This window comes from Antedon mediterranea, chromosome 1 (assembly GCF_964355755.1).
Source record: "Antedon mediterranea chromosome 1, ecAntMedi1.1, whole genome shotgun sequence".
Taxonomy (NCBI): domain Eukaryota; kingdom Metazoa; phylum Echinodermata; class Crinoidea; order Comatulida; family Antedonidae; genus Antedon; species Antedon mediterranea.
Window position 1 is genome coordinate 40450706 of NC_092670.1, and position 14970 is coordinate 40465675.

The window sequence follows — 14970 nt, forward strand, 5'->3', positions numbered from 1 at the left end:
TAGCCCTATACAGGTACAACTTGTAGCCAGTCTGTGTTCTGCTACAATAATCCATGTGAGAATAACGGTGTGTGTTTCCCAGATAACATCCAGCTAACATACTCTTGTTCATGTCAGCTGGGATGGATTGGATCAACTTGTCAAATAGGTACCATTCATTTATTTAATCCACATACCTTGCTAAAAGCTATATATTTTGTAATAAATGTTTCTCCTTGCAATGTGTTAAATATTTCGGTCTGTATGTTTTTCTTTATTTCTTTTACACAAACATTGCTACTAAAGCTCTGTCTACACTATTAAACTTTATGTGACAACAAAATATCATGTGCCCATATATAAACATGATGATGTCATATTACTACCATATTTGGTCACATCACACTTTTTTTCTCAAACTAGTTTGATAGTGAAGACAGAGCAGTATATTATTATTATTATTTCATGAAATTGTACAAAAAATGTACAGATGTGCAGTAACGGTAATAAAAATATAGAATCTATGTTATTCTTTATTTACACACAACGTGGAGCGGACGGGCAGTTTCCAATCAGGATAGATACAGATTCTACGTGGGACAAGCTATGCTGTTTTCCGCTTACCATTACCGCTCATCTGTGTAAATTGGCCTTTAGCGGTCAATGTAATAATAAATAGGGTTATATGTGATATTATTATTCTTTCTTTTGATTTATGTTTCTAAATACTAGTTTATGGAAATCTATGCATCAATCCAGCCTAAAGGTATTAAACGAGATGCCAACTGTATATTATGCATTCTTTGTATTACGTATTGTAAACCTCATTTATTTCACAGCCACTGTGAATATTGAAGTTGCTCAGTTTAATGGTGATGGCTTCCTGTTCTTCCCGTCCAATCACAGCCAGACTAATTTGACAAGTACGTCTGTATTGGTCAACTTCAAGACATCGTCCAGTAGTGGACTGCTTCTGTGGAATGGTCAACCAATCACAGCAGGTGGCTCTGACTACTTAGGCTTAGGCATTGAAAACAGTCGATTGAAACTTGGGTATGCGTTTATTTCTCAGAAAAGATTTTAATTATTTTTTTAATGAGAACATATAATCTCTCTTAAAATGTTAATATTTATTTGTTATTAAGTGTTTTTCTGTTTTAGTTTATAACATTTATTCTGGTATTTTCTTTTTATTATTGACTGCAATTTTTAATGAAGCACTTTTTTATTACAAAGTCATGACCAAAGATCACTTTAGTCTGGACAATGCCCTCTAGGTTTGGCTTTACCTCACTGGGCATGACAGAGTTTACCTCTAGGTTTGGCTTTACCTCACTGGGCATGACAGAGTTTACCTCTAGGTTTGGCTTTACCTCACTGGGCATGACAGAGTTTACCTCTAGGTTTGGCTTTACCTCACTGGGCATGACAGAGTTTACCTCTAGGTTTGGCTTTATCTCACTGGGCATGACAGAGTTTACCTCTAGGTTTGGCTTTACCTCACTGGGCATGACAGAGTTTACCTCTAGGTTTGGCTTTACCTCACTGGGCATGACAGAGTTTACCTCTAGGTTTGGCTTTATCTCACTGGGCATGACAGAGTTTACCTCTAGGTTTGGCTTTATCTCACTGGGCATGACAGAGTTTACCTCTAGGTTTGGCTTTACCTCACTGGGCATGACAGAGTTTACCTCTAGGTTTGGCTTTACCTCACTGGGCATGACAGAGTTTACCTCTAGGTTTGGCTTTACCTCACTGGGCATGACAGAGTTTACCTCTAGGTTCGGCTTTACCTCACTGGGCATGACAGAGTTTTAAACGAAAAAGGAAAAAACTCAAATTTTTTACTAGATTTGAAAATATGGCATTAACTTGTTCATTAAAATAATATCAATCAATATTTGTACAGAACATACACTGGCAATAACTGGTAAAATATAAATAAAAAATGACAAAAAAAATACATGCTATTAGATTTGCCATGAAAATAGTTAATTAACATTTTTATAAAACTAACATCCATAATTATGGGAAAAAAAATTAAAATATTATTCTGATTATTACTATTGTTTCTAATTGCAGAATAAATCTAGGTCACTCCTCAATAGGGGTCATGTTGTCAGATAAGTTTATATCTGATAATGAATGGCATACAGTTAGTATAGTCAGGTGAGTATCCCTCTCATTATCATATTATAATTAACATTTTAAGCATGAGCTGGCCTACTCCTTCATCATGTTTAGCTTTATTTTAAATCTGACTAGTTCATTAATTAACTGTGTCTATTACGTTATTTCCATAATAATTTTATATTTCATTTTATAAATATTTAAAATCAATATTCTTCTTATTGGGATGACCTCTACCTTGCATTTAACTTTAAATATTTATAATTAAACAAGCTTTTATCTTTTTTTTTTTTCTAAATATCTGTTCTTTTTTGTTCAATTTGTTGAAAATAAATATTAAAATGAAATGGAAAAAAAATGAAATATACCTTTATTAAATTTACCAATTAATAAATGATTTATGTTTTAAATATTCTCTTTAGCTTGTAATATAATAATGATATTCATATACTATTTTTGTAATTATCATTAAGCAATTCGTAGATTAGCCAGCCTTAAGGCCAATTTACACAGACGAGCAGTAACGATAATAAAAATATAGAATCTATGTTATACCTTATGACTATTTAATACACAAAACTCATAGATACCATTACCATAAGCTCGTCTGTGTAAATTGGCCTTTGAGCATATTATTATATTTAAATGCATGTTTAACATTTTAACATCATTATATAGTAAATACATTAAGATTTACATCATTCTATATATAGTTCACCGTTTTAAATATTCTCTCGTTAGATGGCCTATACCTTCATTTTGTAATCAACATTATTTCTTAGATCAAAGTTGCCTTGGTTAGGTTAGTAAATAAAGTTTAGATAATAAAAACTAATTATTTAACAGTAAGTCATAAATAATTATCCACAATAAACATTTAGATCATCATAATGAGATGTAAAACCACCACGTCTGTTTTTTTCACGAGATATTTTGCACTTTTCTAAGGAAGGCGGTGTAATCCCCTGATAGATAATACATATCTACTTAACTTGACGCAGGTGAATTACCATCCCTTGGGCTACAAACCCATTAATTGATCAATATCGTTAAATTGATGATTAAAGATATTCCACAGGGTGTTTGCAGCATATCGATCTACAGTACATATCAAGGGTTTTAATACAATGAAGGATACAATAAAATAAGTATTCATTCACTGTTATGTATTGATTTGTGAATTATGTTGCTTTAGGGTGGATACTCGTGTGGATGTGTTTGTTGATGGCCAAATAGATGTATCTCAGAATCTTGTTGGACCATTCACAGCCTTAGATGCTGATGGCCTTTATATAGGTAAGTTTTGAGAGAGTGAGAAAAAAAATCTTGTTATTGAAACAGAAATGCTTTACGACCTGACCGACTAAAAAACATTTCAGAAATAAAACATATATTCTATATTTTGTTTTCCGCTTTACCGCATGCATGAAATCAGACGTGCTTAGTTTGCGCATCAATGTTATTTGCCGTAGACTTTGACCTGGTTTGCTTTTGAGTACGCGCTGTACTATGTTTTCCGGTGTTCTTTGCCTTGTGTTGTTACATGAAATCAAACTGAATTGATGTTCCGTAGCGATGTTTGCAGCACTGTTGCGTCGTCCACTTGTGATTACGCTGCACCATGCGTCACTGCGTCATGTCCTAATGGGAACCACGTTTCACCGCTTGTCTATCGTCCACTTGTGATTACGCTGCACCATGCGTCACTGCGTCATGTCCTAATGGGAACCACGTTTCACCGCTTGTCTGTGTAAAGTTGTCTTTAGGCAGACAATGATTATTAATATTGCATGTTTTGTCGGTATTGCCTGCTGAGTGCAATACAAACACTGACGTATTCATCATTTTCATCTTGTACTTTTAGAGCTAGTCAGCATTCTATTGTTAGTATCAAGTTTACATGTTTGTTAATTGGTGTAATTACACTGATGATAATGACATCAATTCTGTATGTAAATTATACTATTAATTTGCATTACAGGTGGATTTAGTCTAGAAGATGACATAACCAAATCAACCAACTATTTATTTTCTACAAAATTCCAAGGCTGTGTTGGTGGTATTCAATTCAATTCAAGGCAGCTGAATGTGGATGAAGCGGAATATGGTTACAATGTTGACCAGTGCCTAGAAACTTGATGATAATACTTTTAGCACAAGTCTGCCCATGGATAGAAAATCGACCTTCCTGTATACATCCTATATAATCCAGTGTAGTACAGTCAACTCTCCCAATACCGGACACCTTTGGGCTGGCTGGCATAATGTCAGATTTTCTAAAAAGTCTGGTATTTGGAATGTGCTTCTAATGGTAAAAATTGATTTAGGACATTAAGAAATATCTTGGGAGAGTTTCCGGTTGTTTTCAGAGGGAGTTGACTGTAGAACCACACACTTGAATTGGCATAGATAGAATTAATATGGCATAGTTCGGTGATTGTCACAAATTGAAAATGGTTTTTTTTTTATTCTACAAATTAAGATGAATAATTCTTCCTCCATCCTAACATGAATTATTTGCACATTAATGTTGTAGCAATTCATGACAAGAACTTTGCTGAGAATGAGTGTCAAGATATTCATAATAAATCAATATCATCACCTACATTACATTCAACCATGCTGAATATGTGCACCACTTAAAGTCATTAACACCATTTAAAAACTTATATAATGTGCACATCCCGTAATTAGCATATCCACTAACGTACTTTAACAATGCTCACTGTACATTAATCATACATTGTAAGTGATGTTGTCTTTTAGTTCAAATCCTGCTTGAGTTACTGTATGTGTGCTTATGGTGTTTTTATAAACACGTGGTCTATCAGAGGAGAGAATGAATAATCACAAATGAAAGGTTTATATAATCACTCCTTTCCTATCAGACGTCCTCTCCTTTTCACTTGCCCATTGAATTGAATTTTTTATTTTAATCGGTACAGTACTAATTGTAAATATTTTATATATTTGCTGCCTGTAATGTGATTATTTTATGTTAAAGTTTATATGTTATGCTACTTAATACAGGGAAGATCTAGGGGGTAGTGCTTCAGATGAGTGACATTATCAATTTTTGTCAGACTATAATCGTTATGTTAGCGCTCCCCTTTGAAAAATCCTGGATTTTCCCCTGTAATCAATTTATATATAAACATATAGTTGACCAGTATCTATGCGGCGTTATTATTATGAATTTGGTTGAATATTATTTGTAAAAAAAAGATTTAACAAATATGATGGTCCAGTTTTATAAAAAATAATAGTGTATGTGAACATTAAATTGTTTAAATAATTTATTTTGTAGACAAAAAACCATAAAAATGATGGCACTACAATTGTATAAGAAACGTATTTATAAAATGTTTTTAAAAAATTATTTACTATACTAACAGTATTATGCTGGTCCTGTAAGGTAATTATCACTTTATTTTTTCATTATAAATTTTTTTTTTTTCTGAACTAAAAATAAAAATTGTTGAAATGTATTACTGTATTATTTTTAACATATTTAAAGGCACATATGTAAAGCTCTGTCTACACTATCAAACTAGTTCTACAAAAAAAGTGTGACGTGCCCAAATATGGTATTAATATGACATCATCGCGTCCATATATGGGCACATCACATTTTTTGTCATATAAAGTTTGATAGTGTAGACAGAGCTTAAGTGAAATGATTTCCTACAATCATGTGCAACATACAATGACATTAATCATGTCTCTTGAATGTATAAAAAAGATACACATACTTCAAATGTTAATCATTGTAGAATCATGTGTGTGGTTGCTTTAGCTCTTTTTGAATAATAATTTCCAGCCATTTATTATGCGTTACTAGCATATAAATACAAGAGCCTTCTTTATGTGCAGGATTACAGGTGCATATTGACATGTTGCTGGTTATTATGTATTCACAACACAGTACTGTATTCATGCTAAACCGGACATTTTCAAAAACTTATCTGTTCTTTAGAACACATCCTTCAACTGGGCAATGTATGGCAGCCAAAAGCTTGGTTCCCACTAGAACTTAACGCAAGGACGCAAATGCAACGCAAGCGTTTTAACCAATGACAAGCGAAGTTATAGACAGTTAGCAATCACAAGCGATTAAGCCATCGCTTGTGATTGGTCAATTCACTTGCGTTGCGTTACGTCCTTGTGTTGCGTCGCTTAAAGCTCTGTCTACAATATCAAACTAGCTTGACTAATGAATGTGATGTGCCCAAGTATTGTAGTGATATGCACAAATATGGTAATGATATGACATCATCATGTCCATATATCGGCACACACCACATATTTTTGTCACATAAAGTTTGTATAGTGTAAACAAAGCTTTAGGTTGTGTCAAATGACTATAGCTTGGTTCACACTAGGGATGCAACAACTGTAGATACAACCTAAGTGAGGTCAAAACATTGCATTTCATCCTAGTGGGAACCAAGCTTTAGGTTGTGTCAAATGACTATAGCTTGGTTCACACTAGGGATGCAACAACTGTAGATACAACCTAAGTGATACATTGCATTGCGTCCTAGTGGGAACCAAGCTTCTGAAACTAGCATCGTATAGCTACAATAACTATGATTTTTGCTAGTCTTTTTGTGCATTTTGTGATTGCCGTTTCATTTTTTATGTACTAGTGCGAAATTTGTAGAGATAACATTAGCTGGTCTAATGGTCTTATTAGCCGTCCATTTGTATTCATAGGTATGACATGCCATGTGTGCCAAAATGTATTCATAACATTCCAAATAAAGATTTTTAAAAATTTGTAAATAATTTGTGGTTTGTTTTTTTTATCCCTACTAACGAAGCTTGTTTGTTGTTTCTTGTCCAATTGTGTATTTATTTGAATAAATGCCCCAGGGTGTTTATTGTTCAGGAGTGTTTTAAACAAGGCGTTTATTTTTTTTAGCCTAATATGGTAACATGTATAATCAAATATTACTCCTAGATAAGAAAAAATACAGCACAATTAATATTGAGAAGTGATAAAAAAACAGTAAAAGTCAATTTGTAGATCAATCAATGAATTCTACTACAAATAGAAATGGTTATAAACCAATATTGTGTATATATGCATGTGATGGGGCATTTATTTGCGGAAATAAAAACAAACACAAGACAAATTTGCTATGCTTTGTTTTTAATTAGCATAATTACAACAATAAACTTGATCAGTATCAAGAAAATAGAAATTAAAGCTATGAAATAAAATGATTGAATAACATCCATAGAAAACGAAAAATATTAAAATGACCAACAATACTTTGATTGCACCTACTACAGTATGTAGTAAATAAGGACTACAATTTGACATAGCCTCCTGGGGTGGATTGCTATAAAACAGTACCACTTACAGGTTAGACCACGGTATAGCAATGGTCTATAATAAAGACTACTTTCTACGTCATGAATTATGGCCGACTAAGCACTAAGACTGTTTATAGACTGTTCATAGACATTTGCCCCTGAATAAACCTATTAAATACCACTGTCATAACATCAACAGTAACTACCTTAAAACCAGAAAGTGACAATCATACTGTACCCTTTTAATGGTGCTCACTAAGCCACATGGTTGCTAGTGATCATTTACTCAAGGAAAATTGTTCTAATCTAAATGCTGCTACGATGTAAAAGAAAAGTCCATGTGCAAATTGATTTCCTTGAGGACCTACAGATGTTTACATCATCACACCTGTTCCAGTCTGGCGTTGGTAAATCAAACAGCAATATTTCATTGCGCCACGTGACAAAACAATGACGTTTGGTGTGATCTGCCGGCGCCGGACCAGAACCGTGCCGAAACAGGTGACCATTAATACTAGCCTTGCACAACCAGGTACAAATGTTGAATTTCAATTTTACAGTATATAAAGCAGAACATAAATTTATTACTAGTTTATTAATTAATGTCAATTTTGAATTTATATTCCATATATTACAAATTCAAATATAAAGTGTATTAGCAAATATGATTCACTATAGTACCTACAGACAAGCAAAAACAGCAATTTGATTGGTGGATTGTATATTCAATATGTATATTTGCTGCTCATTTCTATAAATTGTTTTCAAAATACTTTCTTTCTTTCCTACGGCTACTCATGCATTTGAACATTACACATGATGACACATTGTACAACAAAATGACACACCACACCAAAACCTAATATGTTAGGGAAGAGCAAAAAGAGCCTAAATTTTAAAATCCTGTACAGTCAACTTTCCCAATACCAGACTCTCTGAAAATCAGACTTTTCTAAGTCTAAAAGTTCACAAAAACCAGAAAACCAGGCAAATTAGACCAGCCCACAGGTGCCCGGTTATGGAAGAGTCGATTGTACCGCGCATTCAAATAGTTTAACATTTGTTGGATCTTCTTATCTGTAAGTAAACTAATAAGGATTTGTTTACTAACCAGATGATACTTAATATACATTGTACTTATTTCCAAAATACTGAAATATTGTTGATTTGCATTCTTCCTTATTTGGATCTCTAACAAGAGCCTGCAGTAATTCTGATTTATAAATATGTAGACGTAAATTTAACGGTAGCAATTGTTCGCCCATCATTCTGAGCGATCACAGCGAAATCATTCATCAATTATCGATTAAATTTCACAAGACATTTCATTCCTTCTTGATACATTCCTTCTGCATTGATATCAACAAAGCACTTTGTAAAACACCAGACATGTAATGACCTAATGTGAATACTTACATAATGCCCAGTCGGAAAAAACACAATGCAACAAAAACAAATTCTATCTTTGCATCAACCGACCGAACATGACACAAAAGTTGTTATCAGGTGGTAGAATGAACGAATGAAATTGCTGACAGTGAATCCCGTTCTCTCTTGCGCATGTCTCACCAAAAAACGTGTTCACTTAGATTAATTACCCTGCTCGCCATCTTCGTCTCCATCTAAGTTATCGCTTGTCCACAACTAACAAACAAAAATTAAATTTATAAATTATATATCTCTATAATGCTTTCTAACTTTTACAAGCATATTAAGTTTATAAATATGTCTGTTAGCTGTTGATTTAAAGGTTACTACAGTGGTTTCCACTAAGAGTACAGAATGTAGCTTGGGTAGTGCTGGGTGTGTGCGGTGTTGAAATTAGGCGGAGTGTACGACCTTAAAATAAGCTTGGATAGTGGGTGAGAAATACCGGTTTACATAAACAGAGATTTCTGGAGTGAAGATCTTAAAATAAGCTTGGATAGTGGGTGAGAACTACCGGTTTACATAAACAGAGATTTCTGGAGTAAAGATCTTAAAATAAAATTAAGTAGTAAAAACTCTGCCAAGCAAAATCATTGGCACGCTGCAGTGTGTATCAACTTACTGTTAAGTTATCTCTCAGCAGTTGCATGATTAGTGTGCTGTCCTTAAACCCATCGTCTTTCGCCACGTCCAGATCTGATATTGCTTCGTCAAAAGCCTATAAATAAACAAGCATCATTTTCATTACAATTCCCTACATGTATGCATTATCTATCAACTTTCATGGGTTTTTCCAAAATAGCAATCAGTAAGTAGAGTTTACTGATTTTATTGACTTTTCTTAGTATCATGTCAAAATGATTCTACTGCAGTAACTACATTTTTTGTTACTGCAGTAACTTCAATTTAGTTGGTTTAAATTTAGAGGTGTGAACATAATGATCAAAAAAGCTTGATAAATTAAACAGTAAACAAAATGTAGTAATCTACAATAGAATTACATTGTGTGTACTGGCGCAAATGTTACTTAATACAATATTTAATTGAGGATTGAAACGTACAGATTTAGCTAGGGAACAAGCCTTCTCTGGGTCATTCAGTATTTCATAGTAGAAAACGGAGTAATTGAGAGCAAGGCCAAGTCTGATTGGATGAGTGGTATCCATGTCCTTGCTATGTTTAGTGGCCTTCGTATATGCTTCTTTTGATTCGCTCACACTTTCTAAAAAGCAAAATAAACAAACAGCATTATACTAACTTCCTTTGTAATCAGTCTGACGAATTACCCATCAAACCACACTGAACCCCATCAGACCAAACCTAAGCTCAATGAACCACAATGGTGGCTGGTATTATTAGGGGTGATTCATTAGGGTTTGGTGTGGTTCAATGGGGTAATTCGTCAGACCATTTGCAATAGATACAAAAAGAACCTAGACTTGTACTGCAGGCTTTCAGAAGGTAATACAGTGAACTCTCCCAATAACAGACACCTTTGGGCTGGCCAAATATGTCTGGTTTTCAAAAAAGTATGGTGTTTGTTTGTTTGTTTGTTTTTTATCTTTATACTGGGTGACCTCTTCAGTCAAAGACTGATCTCCCAGCGGGCCCAGTTGGTGATCAGTGGCTGTGATGTACTAATACACCGGGGTAACCCCCTACTCGTCTCGAAAGATGTACTAGGTTCTTTAAAGTGCACACGAGCAAGTTGTGTACACTGGACCTACGGTTTATAGTCCTTATCCGAGAAGACTCGTTCTACCACCAGAACCATGTTTTGAATGATAAAAAGAAATTTGGGACTTTTTGGTCCCCAAGAAAAGTCTGATATTGAGATCGTTTCTGGTATTGGGAGAGTTAACTGTATCATGCTTGTTTCCTTACAGGAACTACAGAAGAACTGTATTAGCACAGTAGTATAATAGACATTACAGTATTCATTCAATCTTTTATTTTAGAATCTCTGGTCCATATAAAGTAAAATTGAATTAAAAATAAGCAAGACTGTACTAACAATTACTACTTGGGTTCCCTATAATATATTTATGATATGATGGTAAAAATAAATTCAGGCCTACCACCAAAATAAAAAATTCTTTTATATAATAATAATTTATAAGATTTTTTATGTTTATAGGTAGAAAATAAGTATATTACTTGATTTATCTTCTCCTGTTGCTACTTCGGCAAGATAGCGGTGGTAGTCTCCCTTCATTTTAAGATAAAACACTGTACTTTCAACTTCATTATTCTCAGCTTCATTATTCTTCAATTTATCTTTCTCAATGTCTAATAACTTGTCAAGTAATTCCTGCCAAGGATACAAACAAATCAAATTAACTTTATTTAACTTTGAAAAGAACAGAAGTGTAGCATACATTTATTAAAGACGCATCATGAGATGATTGGGCAAATGCATGAGATGATTGGGCAAACGCACAAGATGATCGGGCAAACGCACGAGATGATCGGGCAAACGCACAAGATGATTGGGCAAACGCATTATGAGACGATCGGGAAACTGCACGAGATGATTGGGCAAACACACAAGATGATTGGGCAAACGCACAAGACAATCGGGCAAACACACAAGACGATCGGGCAAACGCATTATGAGACGATCGGGCAACTGCACGAGACGATTGGGCAAACACACAAGATGATTGGGCAAACGCACAAGACAATCGGGCAAACACACAAGACGATCGGGCAAACGCACAAGACGATCAGGGAAACGCACAAGACGATCGGGCAAACGCACAAGACGATCGGGCAAACACACAAGACGATCGGGCAAACACACAAGACGATCGGGCAAATGCATGAAACAATCGGGGAAACGTATGAAACAATCGGGGAAACGCATAAAAAAATCGGGGAAACGCATGAAAAAATCGGGGGAAATGCACAAGACGATTGGGCAAATACATCATGAGACGATCTGGCAAACGCACAAGATGATCGGGCAAACGCACAACACAATCGGGCAAACATACAAGACGATCGGGCAAAGCACAAGATGATCGGGCAAACGCACGAGAAGATTAGGCAAATGCACGAGATGATCGGGGAAAACGCACAAGATTATCGGGCAAATGCACGAGATGATCGGGCAAACGCACGAGACAATCGGGCAAATGCACGAGATGATCGGGGAAAACGCACGAGATGATCGGGGAAAACGCACGAGACGATCGGGTAAACACACAAAACGATCGGTCTTGTATCCTGTCTGTCTGTATGTAGGCAAGCTATAATATATAGGCTAGGCCTCCTAGATTATTATTATTATTAGGCCCAGGCCTAGCATAGCAGTAGCTAGCTAGGCTAGGCCCTCATGATTATGTTCTTACCAAAACTTCATTACAGATTAGTTTTAATTCCTGTTCAACCTTTTCCTTATACTCTTGAGTCTTTTTCCTTTTCCCTTCATTTTCCATTACATCTGATTTTCCTTCGATGCTCGATATTACACGCCATGATGATCGCCTTGCTCCAACAACATTTTTGTAAGCAACAGACAGCAGGTTGCGTTCGTCGTTCGATAAGCTAATATTCTTTTCAGAGTTTTCATCAACAACTAACTTCATAGCGTGGGACATATCATCGTATCGCTCAGCCTGTTCAGCTATTTTAGCTTTCTCAACTTGAACCTTCATCGACGACATTTTGTTACTTCAATTATGCAGGGCGTTATTCACAGACAAACCCACTACTTTTACAGTTTCGGGTGCCGGGCTGAGGGTTCGTCTCTTTCTCACGATCCGATCTCGATAGGTTGGAAAAGATGGCGGCAAATAAACGGAGAGAGGAGCGGAGGCGAGAGTGGGACTGATTACTCATTGTTGATAAGCAATATCAATACGCTGTGGAAATCAGGAGGAGGAAATATTAAATATTAAATTGATATTATATTATATTTTTAATATTTGGTTATTTAATAAATCTGTATTAAGAACTACATTTGTTCATTAAACTGTTCGATTTATTACAGAATAATTAAAAGCCTTGATTATCACTGCAGTGCTGTAATGTGTGAAGGATTTCATTCTCAGTTGTAAAACAGCAAAGTGAATCGACGGCAAAATGACGTCAAACGTTACCTACCGAGATGTTGTCATCGTGAGTAATGAGCTATATGATGTCACCTCTTTGGAATGTGGTTTTCGTCAATTCTTTAGAGAGGGAGACAGACATGTATCATTGATAAAATTAATATGTACTGTACTACGTTGATATCAAAAGTTTGCAGTACACCAAGTATATAGTTCTGAAAATAACTGTTGAGTTTCTCGACGTTTCGATCGTCCTCATGAGTGAGAATGCAGAAAGTCCAAGAAACTTAGATAGAATATAAGTGGAGTGGAAAGGGTGGGACTGGTGTGAAAGCCAGAAACAGTGAAAGTTCACACAGTGGGAGGGATTGACTATAGCTAATAGCAGAGCATTGTTTCTCATGAACAATAGTGAATGAAAACTTGCTATAGAAGAACATTGTTTCTGGTAGGTGTGAAAAGCAGGGTGAGACAAGCTAAAAACAATAGCATTGTCTCAAAGTTGGGTGTGGACTGACCAAACAAGGCCATGTTGTGATTACGCAATACAGCACTTTGCGTCGATACGTCACTGCGAAGAACCACGCAAAGCTTATAAGAATAATAATAATAATAAGCTTTATTTAATCACGGAACTGAAAGTTGTTTTTTTTTTCGTGCTCAAAGGAAAACACCAACAAAAATAAAAAGACCCTAATTACTATCAAAGCAGATAATAAAACAATTACAATGAAATAAAATGAAACAAGGATACACTAATGCTTGGTTCCCACTAGAACGTAACGCAAGGACGTAAACGCAACGCAAAGCGTGATAACCAATGACAAGCGAAGTTAGAGACAGTATCATCACAAGCGAATAAGCCATCGCTTGTGATTGGGCAATTCACTTGCGTTGCGTTACGTTCCTTGTGTTGCGTCGCTAGTGGGAACCACGCTTTGCGGCAATCACAAGCTAATAAGCCACAAGCGATTGCTTGTGATTGGTCAATTCACTTGCGTTGCGTTACGTCCTTGCGTTGCGTCGCTAGTGGGAACCACGCTTTTACTAACTATAAAATTAAATAATACACTACATTTAAATAAAGCTACATGAAATTAGCAGTTAACAGTTTCTTAAAAAGAGAGACAGTGTTCACATTAGAACGTAACGCAAGGACGTAAACGCAACGCAAGCGTTTTAACCAATGACAAGCGAAGTTACGTTTACGCCCTTGCGTTACGTTTACGCCCTTGCGTTACGTTTACGCCCTTGCGTTACGTTCTAGTGGGAACCAAGCTTGAACAAACAAATTGTAGGAACAATTTCTCAGATGAACTTTTCGTCGACATTACTTTTGCAAACTATAATTAGTTTGCAAAAGTAATCTCAAAAAGTCCATCTGGAAAAAAAGCCCACCCAAGTGTACTTTAAAAACTGGTTTTTATTAGTCTATTTAATAAAGCTTGGTTCCCATTAGCGACGCAACGTAACGCAATCTACGCAACGTAAGAACATTCCCCTTCCAATAATTGTGTTCCCCCCCCGCCCCCCGCCTGCTTGAAATCAAACCTGTGATGTTTGCTGCTGCAGCACTGGTTGCATCGTCGGTTGCCACTCTAGTGGGAACCACGCTTTATGGAAAATGAATTCCGACCATACAAACTTTGTTTCTGATTTTTAAAAAAGGTCTACTTGCCTTTAGGCCTAACATTTTCAACCCTCTAAATATTCTCCTTCAAAAAACAATATTCATTTTCCATTTAAAAAAAAACAAATATATCTGTGAGGTTCGAAACCAATCTAGAGGAAATATCTCAAAACAGAGCATAATTACCGTTACGCCGCAAAGTAAATGACTGAATAGCTGATTATAGTCTATACGTGCTTCATATACGTAATTCATCATTACGTCATAATATGCATATTAACCTTGTCAACATCAATACGACCGGTTAGCTCAGTCGACTGAGCGTCGTGTGAATACACGAATGTCGTGGGTCGATTTCCTGCTGGTTTCGGAACGTTCCGTGGTGGAATAGAGTAAAGCTATGCAAGCTACTGTGTTTGGGGTTCA

General features: G+C 35.6%; 2 protein-coding genes across 4 annotated transcripts in view; one reads left to right on the forward strand and one right to left on the reverse strand.

Moving 5' to 3' along the window:
* Positions 1-6897, forward strand: part of LOC140040014 (uncharacterized) — a 36039-nt gene extending 29142 nt beyond the window's left edge. For 2 of the 3 annotated variants that reach the window (XM_072085637.1, XM_072085663.1), the window contains exons 41-45: positions 4-148; positions 819-1032; positions 2062-2148; positions 3305-3405; positions 4091-6897. In XM_072085637.1, the coding sequence (XP_071941738.1) occupies positions 4-148; positions 819-1032; positions 2062-2148; positions 3305-3405; positions 4091-4248 (705 nt within the window). In that variant the 3' untranslated portion in view covers positions 4249-6897. Of the gene's footprint in view, positions 1-3; positions 149-818; positions 1033-2061; positions 2149-3304; positions 3406-4090 lie in introns of those variants that run through there. The other variant, XM_072085653.1, reaches the window with a different exon arrangement.
* A 350-nt stretch (positions 6898-7247) lies between these two features.
* On the reverse strand, positions 7248-12666 carry LOC140040036 (14-3-3 protein beta/alpha-like). Its single transcript, XM_072085675.1, has 5 exons — positions 12213-12666; positions 11017-11170; positions 9921-10081; positions 9482-9577; positions 7248-9075 (listed from the first exon to the last, which is right to left on the reverse strand). Exons 1-5 carry the CDS (start codon positions 12525-12527, stop codon positions 9022-9024), a joined length of 780 nt encoding a protein of 259 aa, XP_071941776.1. The 5' UTR covers positions 12528-12666; the 3' UTR covers positions 7248-9021.
* Positions 12667-14970: the final 2304 nt, after the last annotated feature.

What these genes read in the sequence shown, in the direction of transcription:
- LOC140040036 (XM_072085675.1), bottom strand. Translation starts at nt 12,527, where the DNA reads ATGTCGTCGATGAAGGTTCAAGTTGAGAAAGCTAAAATAGCTGAACAG. An exon ending in TAATCTGTAATGAAGTTTTG is followed by an intron (nt 11,171 to 12,212) that starts GTAAGAACATAA and finishes TATCCTTGGCAG; the next exon opens with GAATTACTTGACAAGTTATT. An exon ending in CTTGTTCCCTAGCTAAATCT is followed by an intron (nt 9,578 to 9,920) that starts GTACGTTTCAAT and finishes GTTTATTTATAG; the next exon opens with GCTTTTGACGAAGCAATATC.